The 15,611-nt window shown below is 40.8% G+C and overlaps 1 protein-coding gene across 1 annotated transcript in view; it reads right to left on the bottom strand.

Annotated features, from left to right (window-relative positions):
• Nucleotides 1–15,611, bottom strand: part of OXCT1 (3-oxoacid CoA-transferase 1) — a 146,190-nt gene that overhangs the window by 119,566 nt on the left and 11,013 nt on the right. Inside the window, exons 3-5 of the mRNA XM_007447636.1 lie at nucleotides 13,240–13,330; nucleotides 8,562–8,697; nucleotides 5,085–5,234 (exon numbers count right to left, since the gene is read on the bottom strand). Of these exons, the coding sequence (XP_007447698.1) occupies nucleotides 5,085–5,234; nucleotides 8,562–8,697; nucleotides 13,240–13,330 (377 nt within the window). The remainder of the gene's footprint in view (nucleotides 1–5,084; nucleotides 5,235–8,561; nucleotides 8,698–13,239; nucleotides 13,331–15,611) is intronic.

Raw genomic sequence — 15,611 nt, 5'->3', positions numbered from 1 at the left:
TTTCCCTCCACCCCAGAAAACCATGTAAGTTGCATGAAATGGGCAATGCACTGTTTTCCTACCTAAAATAGTTATAAAAATCCATTCATCTCTTCTAATCCATCATCCTCTGTTGAGATTTTAATTGGGATTCCTAAAATCTGTAGACTAATTTGTAGAGAACTGACATGCTATATCCTCTCACCTGTGAGAATATAGGCCTACATTTTTTAAAGTCTTCTTTTACCTCCTTCAATAGTTTCATAGTTTTCCCTCAGAAAAAGCTTTGTATATATTTTCCAGCTTTATTCATAGGCGCTTCTTGGTTTTTGATACCACTGTGACTGTTATATTTTATTCTATTATACCTTCTCTCTGTCATTACTGGTCTAATGGAAGGCTATTGATTTTTGTATGTTTATTTACTTTTAATTCTACTCCAAATGGGAGGGGAGGGGAGAAGACGCATAAAGCAAAACTATGCCGCGGCATTTTGTTCCTTTTTTCTTCGTGGGGACTTAGCTCTGGGAATTGAAACGAAGAGGGGAAACAACGTCAATACCTCTCTCCATCACCACACAAGATGGGAGCCATTTAAAGGCCAAACTCCATTTTCATTCCTACTGCGCCCCCTAGTGGAAAAATTACATGCATTTTATAGAAAGCTGGAGAAAGCTCCAGTACATTTACTTTTGTTTAACTGTGGTTTAGGAAAAGAAATTCTTTTTTTTTAAATTATAGTTAATTTACAGTATTGTGCTAGTTTCAGGTGTGCAGGAAAGTGATTCAGACATATATATGTACACATATACATATATATTCTTTTGCAGATTCTTTTCTATTATAGGTTATTACAGATATTAAATATAGTTCCCTGTGCTATACAGTAGGTTCTTGTTTATTTATATATATATAGTAGTGTGTGTATGTTAATCCCAAACTCCTAATTTATCCCTCTCCCTCGCTTTCCCTTTTGGTAACCATAAATTTGTTTTCTATGTCTGAGTCTATTTCTATTTTGTAAATAAGTTCACCTGTATCAATTTTTTAGATTCCACAGATAAGTGATATCATATGATATGTCTTTCTCTGTCTGCCTTCATTTAGTATGATAATCTCTAGGTCCATCCATGTTGCTGCAAATGACATTATTTCATTTCTTTTCATGGCTCAGTAATATTCCACTGTATGTATATACCACATCTTCTTTAACCATACATCTGTTGATGAACATTTAGGTTGCTTCCATGTCTTGACTATTGTAAATAGTGCTGCTATGAACATTGGGGTGCATGTATCTTTTCAAACTAGAGTTTTTGTCTTTTCCAGATATATGCCCAGGAGTGGGATTGCTGGATCATATGGTGACTCTACTTTTAGTTTTTTAAGGAACCTCCATACTGTTTTCCATTGTGGCTACACCAATTTACATTCCCACCAACAGTGCAGGAGGGTTCCCTTTTCTCTACATCCTCTCCACCATTTATTGTTTGTAGACTTTTTGATGATGGCCATTCTGACCAGTGTGAGGTGATACCTCATGGTAGTTTTGATTTGCACTAAAACAGAATCATTTCTTAAAGAACAGTTTCCTTAAAGACATTATCCCACTTTCCTGTTAGAAAAGATTAATGAATTTAGGGAATCACTGATGAATGAGGATCATATTAATATGAACTTAGACAAATTATATGAAAGATATTTGTAACCTACACATCAATATAGTTTAAGTCTTATGTATTTCAGCCATCACCAGAGATGATAGTTGAGGCCTTTACATACAGATCTAGAGAACTACATATACATCTAAATATATGCTAAGCCAGGGCAAAGTAAAAACATTGGCGTTTCTTTCTATTCCAGTTATCTAATTTCCTGAAGGGTCTACACATCAGCAGTTGCTAAGTGTTCAGTATTCTAAAATTTTAAAACAAGGGAGGAATCGGTTTTGTCCAACTAGCTGTTATATTCACTTGAAAGAGTTATGCACGTCAGAGTCTCCACTTCCCCATCTTTCAGTCCTTTCTTGAATCCACTCCAGTCAAATTTTCACCATTCCAGAAAAATCCTCTTCTCCAGAAAAATCACTGTTTAAGGTCACCAATGACCTCCACGTTTCCAAATCCAATAGTCAATTTCCAGTCCTCTTACCCAACCTCTTCATACTCTGACACAGCTGATCACCCCCTCCTTTGTAAAAACACACAAGACCAAACAGATAAAGAGGAAATAGGCAGTCTACCTGAAAAATAATTTAGAGTAACAATAGTAAAGATAATCGATATTATGGGAAATACAATGGAGAAAATAACTCTTTCTCATCTTATTTGCTGCTCCCTTTCCTCTTTTCAACCTTTCAATGTCAGGCCTCTTCTAAACCCTTAAATGCGAAAGAGCTGTTCTCTGTCTACACTCCAGACCCAGTCCCATGGATTTAAACACCACATGCTGATGCCTCCAAAGTTCCTACCCCAGCTCTCAACCCTCCCGGAGCTGAGCTCAAGCCTACAGAACACCTCCTCTTGGAAGCTAATGAATGTCTCAAAAGCACCAAGTCCAGGCAGAGCTCTTTGATTACCCCCATGCTCGGCCCTTTTCAATAAGCAGCATGCTTGATTCTTGTCTTTTCTTACTCAGTAAATCCTGTTGGCTCTACTATCAACATATTTCCCAACTGCAACCGCTTCTCACAAATTCCACTGTTGCCACCTTAGTCTAAATCACCTTCCACTCCCACCTGGATTAATACAACAGCCTCTTCATCCGTCTCCCTGCTTCTGCTGTTGGGTTTCCAGCAAAAAAACTCACTACCCAACAGCCACAGTGCTCTTTCCAAAATGTAACTCAGATCCCATCACTGTCCCACCATATTCAAAACACTCTGTTGTCCTCTCACCACACTCAGTAAAGGCCAAACTCGTGTGGTCTGGCTCCTGCCTCTCTTTAACCTCCAACCCTACCACTCTCTCCTCATTCACTCTGTTCCAGTCTCACTGCCCTGCTGTTCCACACATGAGGCAAGCCTGCCCTGGGACCCTGTCATTCCTCTTCCTTCTGACTAGAGCACAAACCTATAATCTTCACCCAGCTCATTCCCTATTTTATTCAGGTCTCTACCAAATGTCACCTACTCAGAGAGGTTTTCCCTGACCCAGCCTGGAGCACACCTTCCTGACCACTCATCAGCCTCTCTGCCTTTGCCCTACTTGATTTGTGTTCACAGCACTTCCAGTATTGACACTGTGTGTTTGTCTATTTGTTCCCTGTCAGGGGGACTTGGTCTAGAACACCCCTTTTTCCACCACACTTAGACCAGTGCTTGACAAACAGAAGGTCCTCAATAACTATCACTGACCTAAGAAATTCACTCATTTCCTCTTCCCACCGTAATCAAGGACAACAAAGAGCTAACAAGAATCATTTCAAGAAATTATTGTTGTATTCCTAGGGGATGCAGACAAAATGACAAAACTGCTAGATTCCTATACCTGACTCCAGGCTGAGATGAACCCAGGCATTCAGAACAGATTCTAGTCTATCCTATGTTTTCACCAGGAGAGTTAATGCTGTAACTTCTAGCAAGCTCTCAAAGCGTTCACCCGATTTGGCCAGGCATCTTTACCTATATTAACCAAGATCCATGTTAATAATTAGGTTCCTGTCCTTTGCTTTGTCAAAAACTTTTTAAACCTAATTAGGCGGTAAAGAAAGAAGCAAGATAGAGTATGAAAAATTTTAACAAAAGCTTTGAGTCAATATAGGTCACTCTAATCAGAAAGGCAAAGCTCCAGATGGAGACGCTGCTGGATAAACACTGGACAGCAGGGGACAAGGGCATGACCTTTATCTTCCCTCAAAACACGGACGTGCAGAGCTAACATCCCTATAAGCAGAAAGGTGATAAAAGCCCTTGATTTACTAAATTTTCGCTTCCCTAGAGATAAGCTGAGCATTTCTGCAACATTTGTTAATGCTCATGAGCCATGTGGGCAGGGAGAAGGGAAAGACACTAAAAATACAGCTGGCCTGTGTCATTTTAAAAACTGGCTCAAACCTGAGTATCTCAAATACCTATATCTAGAGTTCTTTTTTTTTTTTTAAGATTTTTTTGATGTGGACTATTTTTAAAGTCTTCATTGAATTTGGTACAGTATTGCTTCTGTTTTATGTTTTGGTTTTTTGGCCATGAGGCATGTGGGATCTTAGTTCCCCAACCAGGAATCGTATCCACACCCCCTGCATTGGAAGGCAAAGTCTTAACCACTGGATTGCCAGGTAAGTCCCTATTCTTTTCTAATATGTGAGTGAAGTTACCCAGTATAAAGATACCCCATCCTATCTAGCACTTTAAATAAAACTAAGTTATTCAGTTATTCAAATATGTCCAGTATACAAAATGAAGGACAAAGGAGATAATATGAACCCTCTGTTCCATTATATAGTTATAACTGCCCCCGCTTTTTAAGACTGTAGACAAACGTGATTTCTTTGGCTTTTTTCTCCCCCTTCAATCACATCCAGAAGGGGCCTGAGCATGAACAGTTTAATACCATATATAGCATACATCTACTCTATTTTCCACATAAACATAATCAGCAATTATAAACGCTCCTAAATTTCTTAAAACTTACCATAAAACTAATCTGGACTTGTACCTCTTCTATGGATTACAGATTCTTTCCTTCTCATTTATTTATTCTGGTCTCTCTATGTGATTTAAATTACTAGCAGATGCTCAGTTTTAGCTAGAAATTTTACCTAACATGTTTACATTATGGAATGAATGATACTGTGTGTTCTCACACAGGTGTGGGTTTTTTTTTTTTTTTTTTTTGCTGTACACGGGTCTCTCACTCTTGTGGCCTCTCCCGTTGCGGAGCACAGGCTCTGGACGCGCAGGCTCAGCGGCCATGGCTCACAGGCCCAGCCGCTCCACGGCATGTGGGATCCTCCCAGACCGGGGCACGAACCCGCGTCCCCTGCATCGGCAGGCGGACTCTCAACCACTGCGCCACCAGGGAAGCCCAACAGGTGTGGTTTTATACTTAGTTACCCAACGAGTCCACCTGGAATCCTGTGCTGATAGAGATATCCAGCTTTCTTACCTCTCTTGGCTTACTGGCAATGGCAATGCTGCCATCTTTGTTGTATTTGATCGGTGACCCTCCTTCTTGCACTAGGGTCCCATACCCTGTGCTGGTGTAAAATGCAGGAACTCCAGCCCCACCTGCACGAATCCTCTCTGCAAGCGTGCCCTACAAGTGAAAAAACAGCACTGCATCAGAAGTCCATTAAACACACTTCTGTCTGCAGACACAGAAACACTTACAGGCACCATCCCTGTTTTCTAGGTGTTTATCAATCTAAACCACACCCAGCAGTGCATACTGGTTTGTCTCGCTGACACCGAAGGCTAGAATATCAATGTAAAACAGTTATTACCTTTCTAGACAACAACCTCTCTATCCTTAATCCTTAATTCTTAATGGAACTGCTTATTTGTATATTAGTGCTTTCAGCTTCCATGTCTCCACTGGTTTCTTGACATCACATTCTACATCAGTCTATCTGTGATATTTTTAAATAAATTTCCAAATCTGAAGTATGTAACTTTAACTGTATACATTAAAAAACATACAGTTAAATTTTGTGTTTTACTATGTGCTCTATGTAGGCATGGCCTGAACCTTACCTTTAATAACGATGTTATGATTATATAATAATAATGTAAAACATTCAAACCTATCTAGAATTTTTTCTAAACCATTCTCATAAGTATTTTATCTACTACATTATCTAACTAAGGAAGAATTCAAGATAGGCAAAGAGTACAACATACAGGTAAAATGGTTTTTAAAAAGCCAAGAGAGATTCAAATTTTGTTTCAGAGTTGGAACAGCTATATGTAAAGTTCTTTTGTATCTTCTTCTGATTATCTTTGTCCCCCTCCTAGGGACCAGTGATTTCAAATGTAATTTCCCCAGCTCTTCCACCACCACCTGCCTTTCCACCTGGTTTTCCCACAGGGTAATAACTCTGGACCCGAATGTTTCCTGACACGCTCCCTAATGTGAAACATCTTGTTACAGTCTAGCTACATCATATTCAGACTAGATAACTGACTAGCTAACCAGTAGTAAGAATAGTTTCAGATTTTGTTTTGTTTTGTTTTGTTTTGTTATGGCTGTGTCACGCGGCTTGTGGGATCTTAGCTCCCCGACCAGGGAATTGCACCCGTGCCCCCTGCAGTGGAAGCACGGAGCCCTAACCACTGGACTGCCAGGGAATTCCCTAGGTTTAGATATTAATGATGGTGTGTTAATATTGTCCCAACCTGAAAACAAGTTTCCACTTGAACTGGGGCCTTTAAATACTAAACTCAAAGAAGGGACTAGCAGCTGGGATTTCAGACACTGAGTCATTTGGAATAGGCGGGATATTCTGAGGAAGGACGGACCTGTGACATAACTGAAAACCTTCCAGATACCTGGTTCTCTGTTCTAACTGATGGACAGAGGTGACTCTTCCCTGCACTTTGGGTATTTTAAGTTAATAACATCCACAAAAATTAAATCATCAAAACAACCATAATAACACTCCCTACTTTAAAATATTTTTTATGTCCACCCTCCCTGAATACTATACTCCTCTTTGTCCAACTGGGCAAAGGCATGAAAATCGACTATTGCCACATACAGGCCCCCTGCAGGTACCACCAAGACCCCACATCCAACCCCCAAGGGAGTCCTAATCCCTACCACTTCATCAGCACTTCCTCCCTGGCTTTCAGACTGCAAACGAGTTCCTAGAGCCAATGTTTACTCATGCACCACTAAGCTGGGGCAGGAAATTCTGACTTCTTTCAGCTTAAAGGAAGAATATGAAAAGAAATATTAAGGAAGTTCCTTTCCCATGTATATGCCCTCTGACAAAATAAGGGATAATGCAAAAGATAAAAAAAAGGCAGGGACTTCCCTGGTGGTCCAGTGGTTAAGAACCCACTTTCCAATGCAGGGGATGCAGGTTCAATCCCCGGTAAGGGAACTAAGATCCCACATGCCACGGGGCAACTAAGCCCATGAGCCACAACTAGAGAGAAGCCCGTGTGCTGCAACTACTGAGCCCGCGCACTCTAGAGCCCGTGCGCCACAACTAGAGAAGCCCGCGTACTGCAACGAAGACCCAGCACAGTCAAAAAAAAAAAAGAAAGACAAAAAAGGTAATTGAAAACTTAATTTTCAATAGCTCCACAACTCAAAGGCTATGTTACCTCAACCTATAATGTGAAGATGAAAACTATATGCTATGGACGGATTTGTGTCCTCCCCACCTCCCAAAATTCATATGTTGAAGCCCTAACCCCCAAGGTGCAACAAGGTTAAATGAGGTCATAAGGGTGGAGCCCTGATCGAAGAGGATTAGTGGCCTTATGATAAGAGATCCCAGAGCACTGACTTGCACGTGCTCTCCCTCTCCCACTCACTGTCCCTCTCCCTCTCTCCCCTCCCCCCACCAAGAACCAAATCAGCCTGTACCTTGATCTTGTACTTCTCAGCCACCATAACAGTGAGAAATAAATTTGTCTTTTCTAAGCCACCCAGTCTGTGGTATTTTGTAAAAATGGCACAAGCAATGAAGATAGTACACTTTTTGTTATTCTCAAAAAACTTTAAATGAAGATTGGATAAATCAAGCATGTGTAATGCTATGAGAAGCACAGGTGCCAACACTGTAGAGTGATCAGGTGTGAGTTGGAAAAACACTGTGAAGCTTCGGGTAGAAAAAAACAGTTCTCCCATGCTTGCTCTCTCCAGATAAGCATATACAGTGATTTAATGATTGAATTTTTAAAAATTCTGCTATATTACATCATTACCAATTTGATGAAGTTAGTGGTAATAATACATTCTGTTGACAAAATAAAGCAGTGTGGTGGGCTCAGTTTCAGAGATGAAGGCAGACCATGTCAAAATGGAAGAGTAATGTATACAACCTGTAGACCCTTGTTTTACTCATACGGCTTCAAAAACTTTGCTCAGTGACAAACTCTTCAATCAGTTAGGAGAGTTTGTGGTATATAAAGTGAGCAGAAACTTGCTAGATTAATTGCAATCACTGCTTCCTTTGCAATGGCGTCAGCTCTCTAGACACCTGGGCTCTGATCCCAGCACTTACTCTGTGATGTAGTCCCTCCATGGCCTTTACTTTCCTATGTCTCAGCAAGACCAGATTCCCCACAAATTTCTAATTCTGTGATACATAGGAATTGACTTTTAGGACAATCATCAAACATTCCAGCAATTTATTTTGCATGCTCCAATGAAATATACATTATAGTGCCAAACTTAAAATTTTATCCTGTAGCCTAGATATTTTCACCTTCTTTTTCAGTGCACAGCAACAAAATAGTTCTCTAGCAATCAAGAGGTGTGACCTATAAACACAATTCCTTTGTTTGGCAAAAGAGCATTCTACCTTACCTCTCTTACACAATGAAATTTCTAGGAGGAAAAAGGTAAATTTTAAAATAAATTAGTATTGTAAAAAAAAAAAAAAAAAAAACAAAGAGAATTTTTTTTTACCTGAGGTGTCAGCTCTACTTCTAATTCACCAGATAAATACTGTCGTTCAAATTCTGCATTTTCACCCACATACGAAGAGATCATGCGTTTTATCTGCTTGGATCGAAGTAAAAGGCCCAAACCAAAGTTGTCAACCCTAGAAGGAAAATGCAAGCAGCTTACAATCAAAGGGACATCTGATAGAATATTAATATCACTTACATTCAAAAAGTTGAAATTTTATATGACAAACCACTCACATTTCTCCTGACAACCTCCTTTTCTCCCAACTTCGACTTCACTCTCCCTCCTCATTCTCATGCCCACAAGTAGCCATTCCCACTCAACTAACTCTTTCTTAATTCTCAGAATGCATTTCCAAGCCTCTAACCTCCCCCCAACTGTCCTGACACACTGAATACCTTAAAGTAGTTCAGGTAACAGGTAACTGTCAACCTCCTGATAGACTTGTTTTATAGTCCTAGCTTCCAATATTGAATCTAATAACATTTCCCACCCACCATGAGTGTAAAAGAAATACCTGCATGATTTACTCTTACTTGGTTCAAAAGAAAACTAAAGCCTAAATAACAAGTATTTTCAAGAGTGCATTTTTGAGATGTGAAAATTCCCTGAAGATTGATAACACACTTGTCCACTAGAGGGCTACAAATCACTAAATAGTCGGTCTTGCAAAACATTACACAAAATGCTTTACGTTTTTTGTTTGTTTTTACCTACTGCTAACTACTATCTAGCTAGGCCTTCAGTTCTTCAGGTAAACAATTCTGTTCCCCTCAGTTCAGCTCCATCTGCAGCCGTCCTCATCTCACCTGATGGCAGCCCCATCCTCACTACTTCAGAACAAAATTCATGGTGTGATCTCTGACACACACATTCCATGGCAACTTTATTGGAAAATCCTGACTCTACCTTCAGAATCTATCCAGAATCTGAGCATTTCTCACTCCCTCTCTGGGACCGGCCCATCTCTTCCCCGGATACTGCAGTAACCTTTCTTGTTTCTACTCCTGCCTGCTACGATCTACTCATAAAATGACACCCAAAAATACAAGTATAAAATAAAATATGTCAGATCATGTCACTGCTCTGCTCAAAACCCTGCCTTGGTACCCATTTATTTAGAGTAAAAGCAAATGTCTCTAGAGTGGACTGCAAGGCCCCCTGGGATGGGATGGAATGCCCTTTCACACCTCTGACCTCACTCCTCCCGTTTTCCTTTTTGCTCACTTCTCTACCTCTGCTGGCCTCCTTACAGTCCCTCAAACATACCAGACATCCTGTCTAGGGGCCTTGAACTGGCCTTTCCATCTCTCTAGGAAACTCTTCCTCCAGACAGGGTTCTACATAAACATCTGTTGACCATTTGTCAAATGAATTTATTGCTTGATTTCACTTTCCCCCTCCTCACTGGCTCCTTTGTAATAAAAATGAAAATCATCAAGTCTTCATGCTAGATATTTGCTATGTGTCCCTCCGGATCTATTCTCCAACCTCTAGCCTGGAGCAGCTGCCCTGTGTAGACTGAATCATGGTGTGTCCTGCCCTCTGGCTTCTGACTGGGCCCATCCATTACTGATTGGGTTCAGCCAGTGTAAGACACCACCAGGGGGGTTGGGGGGTGTGGGGGGAGAATGGTAGCAGGACATCTATACCCTTGGCTCTCTCCCTGGCAGGCTGTAGCACATTGGATAGCCCTCTCCGTAAGGCTTTCTTCTGGGTCCCAACAGCCCCCTCCCCTCACCCCATCAGGCCCAGGGCTGGAGGAAACAGCTCTCCACTGTTAATAATAATGTTGCACTTGGGGGCCATTATTAAGTAAAATAAGGGTTCCTTGGACACAAGCACTGTGATACAGATCATGGATCTGATAACCGAGGATACGGCAACAGTGGATCTGATGACCATGGATCTGATAACCAGGGTGGCTACTAAGTGACCAACTGGAGGGGTACACTGGACAAAGGTATGATTCACACCCAGGGCAGGACAGAGCAGGAGGGCCCGAGACTTCATCACACTACTCAGAATAGCCTGTAATTTAAAACTTATGAATTGCTTATTTCTGGAACCATTTAATATTTTCAGACCAAGGTTGACCATAGGTAACTGAAACCACGTAAAGCAAAATCATGGATAAGGGAGGACTGCTGTACATATTACCTGTCAGTATTTATTAGTCTTCTACATGGAAGTGGGGCTGCCCTTGGAGTTGTCTAAATCCCCACCTTCAAGAACTGTAATCCAAAATTACCTTGTCACAAGGAAATGAAAATAAATAATATAGCACACCTATTCTTCCCTGGGCTCTGTGATTTAATTGGTTGATATATAGCATATCATGAAACTTTTGGTTTATACAGGCTTGTAATTCATATGTCAAAGTCTTCCAAAAATCAAAGGAGTATCTGCAATTTTCCTGCCTTCCTAATCAATCCATATCAAAGTATTAATTCATCTGAGTGATCCTAAGGTAGGGTTTGTCATATCAAGACTAACAGTTAATACTCCATAGCAAAGTAAGTGGTACCTCAGGCCAACAGGTCTTAGTGATCATTAAAAGCAAATAAAACAAAAGCAGACAATCAGGAATCTTGAGCTTTGGAAAGACTTCCAATTCAGGCAGAACTTATATACATGGAGCCTTTTTCTAAAGGAGAAAATAGCCATTACTTCTTTTTTTTTAATTGAAGTATAGTTGATTTTCAATGTTGTATTAGTTTCAGGTGTACAGCAGAGTGATTTGGTTATATATTCATATACATTCTTTTTCAGATTCTTTTCCATTATGGGTTGTTAAAAGATATTGAATATAGTTCCCTGTGCTATACAGTAGGTCCTTGTTTATCTATTTTACATATAGTAGTATATATCTGTTAATCCCAAACTCCTAATTTATCCCTCCCCTGCCCCCTTTCCCCTTTGGTAACCATAAGTTTGTTTTCTGTCTGTGAGTCTATTTCTGTTTTGTAAATAAGTTCATTTGTATCATTCTTTTCGATTCCACATATTGGTGATGACCATTACTTCTAATTCCATGTTCTCTACATTTACCCAGCAACTCAAACCATGTCATTGGTTCTCCAATAAAGTGATGCTAAGTTGTCCTCATTTATCTGACTCTAAGGATCAAAACAAAGCCCTCATCCCTATAGACCTCAAGGATTTAAACTCCTCTAATTATGAGAATCAACTGCCAATGAGGGTGAGCAAAGTGCCTTCTTTGAGTTCAACGAAGTAGGTTATCGGTACCTACTCTGCAACGAGAATTTACATTGATCTACACCACTCCTTGTAAGCACTGAGCTAACAGGAAAACCCAACCAAGTACTGATAATCAAAAGTATTTTTAATAAATATAAAGTCAGCTCAAAGGGCACAGGATGTGTTTAAGAAATATCAAGTGATCATGAACAAGTTACTTCCCTGATTACAGATGAGTTTCCCCTGTTAAATGAGGGAACTGGAACAGATGATCTCTACAATCCCGTCCAGCTCCAACTCTCGGTGATTCTCAGACTATAGGCTAAGCATAGCAGGAAATAGAAAACTACTCTAGGGACTTCCCTGGCAGTCCAGTGGTTAAGACTCTACGCTTCCACTGCAGGGAGCACAGGTTTGATCCCTGGTGGGGGAACTAAGATCCCGCATGCCACGTGGAGCAGCTAAAAAATAAATAAAAAGAAAAAAGAAAACTACTCCAAGTAACAGGATTGGCCTGTAATATACATCAGAGATAAAAAATATAATTCAGTACACAAAGAAAGGCTAACCATCTCCAAAGGAATTCAGAAAGGGGAAAGATCAATGAAGGCTAGAGCAGTTCTATAATTAGATAGGGCTTCTTCTGTAAGATGGGAAACATGTGGATAGGCAGAGAAGTGGAGAGCCTTCCAAATGAAAATAATACCATAAATAAACTCAGCAAAGGAAAAAATGAGCACAAATGTAGATCAGTTTTGTTTCCTAAATAATCTGTGCTATTTCTTCTAAATTGCATTTATGATAACAGACTACTAAACTGCCAATTCGGTTAATTTCTTTAATTTTTAAGATCTTTAAAGTCTTTCATTGTTAAAAGAGAGCTGACAACTCACCATTTTGCACAAAAATAGCTTTTTCCTTGATAACTAAATATATCTTAATATTCAGGCCATTCATCATTAAAATTGTATGGCTCATTTTTGACCATTTTGATATGTGAGCCTACTGTCTTAAGTGCCAGCTGCATACCCTCCTCCTTTTACCAAGACCAGCAACATTTGTAATGATTGATGGTATTCTTTAGGTATCATCTAGGGTAAGGGCATAACCAAAAGAAAAGACTTGAAACAGATTTCAAATGGATGTCCATCTTCCTTTATAAATAAAGATCTACAATAACATACAACATAAAGGAACCTCTTTAAATTTTAAAATGAAGGACTCAATTTGAACATACTTTCTTTTTTCATTGCAGGATCTTGGTTTCCCTGATCAAACCCATGCTCCCTGCAGTGGAAGCGCAGAGTCTTAGCCACTGGACTGCAGCGGAAGTTCCAATAAACATTATCTTCTAATCCTTGAGCATATTGGTCTTGTCAATACGGAAATTTTTCATTTCACTGATAGACTTCATTTCAGTATCATGGAGGACTGTCATTTCTTTCAAGCCATTGTTTTAAAAATGCACGCTTACCCTGCATTGTTGCTGACTGCAGTTAGTCCTTTTACTCCAGTCTTTAGCAAAGCTCCTATAAGATTCTCTGGAATTCCACATAAGCCAAAACCTATAATGAGCCAAAAAGATAAACAATTTGTGTAGAGGGTAATGTTCTTTTAGGGAAATGTGTGTGTCATTCTTTTTAATAAAAAAGAAAATATACCAACACATTATTAGACCTACTAAGCAAAATGCACAGGCATATCTCAGCAACTTAATAAATACACAATAAAAAGATGAAATTCCTGGTGCCAGGAATTTGAGGGGAGGGGGTAGATGAATACACAGAGTACATAAGTTTTTATGAGCAGTGACATACTTTGTATGACATTATAATGATGGATATATGTCATTACACTTTTGTCCAAACCCACAGAACATGCAACACTATTCACTTCGTTAAAGTGAACCTTAAGATGAACTGTGGACTTGTTGATTATATGCCAAGGCAGTTCATCCCTGGTTATAAAAAAAAAAAAGCTACCACTCTTGATAATAGCTATGCATGTGTGGGGAGGGGGATCATGGGGAATTTCTGTACCTTCCTGTCCATTTTCTTGTAAACCTAAAACTGCTTAAAAAATAGTCTCAAGAAAAAAAAAAAGAATTAACACTCAGGATAGACATTTTTGGCAAAACTTTTCTTTCACTTATATACGTATACATATTTTATATGTGTGTGTTTGTTGGATTGTGATGTAAAATGTATCTTTTAGATCAAAAAAGTTGGCAGGTCATGTTGGTTAAGTCTACTGGCAAATAAAAGCAAAAATTAACCTCAGAAAAAATAAAATAAATGGTCATACAGCTGTATCCAAATGCTTTACATCGTTATATAGTACCAGACATCACTGTCAAGTCTTGATTCATAAGTATAAGGCCAAGTGCAACGTGCTAATACGGCTACAAGTTGTTCTTCTTGCACTTAACTACGTATCTATTATTTTCCCACTTTAAAATTGAACCTTTGTACAGTCACTTTTTCAAGCATGTTTCTTTTATATGCCTGAGTTGATTGTGCAGATCTAGAAGCCTAAGCCAATGACTTTCATTTCTTTACATCTTCGACAATTCCTCAAATGGTTTTGGGTCTAAAGTTCAATGACTGCTGAGTTGAATGAATGAATGAATGAAGAGCAGCCTTAAAAATAAGCCTTGATTTTTGTGGCCAAGGCCAAGAAATCCAAAGAAATGTACAATATAAGAATCAGGACAGAGAGGGGGGAAGATGGCGGAAGAGTAAGACGCCGGGATCACCTTCCGCCCCACAGATACATCAGAAATACATCTACACGTGGAACAACTGCTACAGAACATCTACTGAACCTCCCAAAAGGCAAGAAACTCCCCACATACCTGGGTAGGGCAAAAGAAAAAAGAATAAACAGAGAAAAAAGAATAGGGACGGGCCCTGCACCAGTAGGACGGAGCTGTGAAGCAGGAAAGGTTTCCACACACTAGAAGCCCCTTCGCGGGCGGAGACTGCGGGTGGCGGAGGAAGGGAGCTTCAGGGCCACGGAGGAGAGCACAGCCACAGGGTTGCGGAGGGAAAAGTGGGGAGATTCACGCACAGAGGATCAGTGCCGACCAGCACTCACCAGCCACAGAGGCTTGTCTGCGCACCCACCAGGGCGGGCAGGGCTGGTAGCTGAGGCTTGGGCTTCCGTAGGATCGGCGTGAACACAGCCTGAAGGGGTTAGTGCACCACGGCTGGCTGGGAGGGAGTCCGGGGAAAAGTCTGGACCTGCCAAAGAGGCAAGAGACTTTTTCTTCCCTCTGTTTCCTGGTGCATGAGGAGAGGGGATTAAGAGCACTGCTTAAAGGAGCTCCAGAGACGAGCACGAACCGCAGCTAAAAGCGCGGACCCCATAGACGGGCATGAGACGCTAAGGCTGCTGCTGCCGCCACCAAGAAGCATGTGAGCAAGCACACCTCCCTTCCGAGAAGCCTGTGCAGCCTGCCACTGCCAGGGTCCCGGGATACAGGGACAACTTCCCCGCGAGAACGCACGGCGCACCTCAGGCTGGTGCAACGTCACGCCGGCCTCTGCCGCTGCAGGCTCGCCCCGCACACCGTACCCCTCCCTCCCCCTGGCCTGGGTGAGCCAGAGCCCCCGAATCAGCGGCTCCTTTAACGCCGTCCTGTCTCAGCGAAGAACAGACGCCCTCCAGCGACCTACACGCAGAGGCGGGGCCAAATCCAAAGCTGAACCCCGGGAGCTGTGCGAACAAAGAAGAAAAAAGGAAATCTCTCCCAGCAGCCTCAGGAGCAGCGGATTAAATCTCCACAATCAACTTGATGTACCCTGCATCTGTGGAATACTTGAATACACAATGAATCATCCCAAA

This window comes from Lipotes vexillifer, unplaced genomic scaffold (genome assembly GCF_000442215.2).
Source record: "Lipotes vexillifer unplaced genomic scaffold, Lipotes_vexillifer_v1.1 scaffold386, whole genome shotgun sequence".
Classification (NCBI taxonomy): Eukaryota; Metazoa; Chordata; class Mammalia; order Artiodactyla; family Lipotidae; genus Lipotes; species Lipotes vexillifer.
This window is presented reverse-complemented; position numbering and strand designations above follow the sequence as displayed.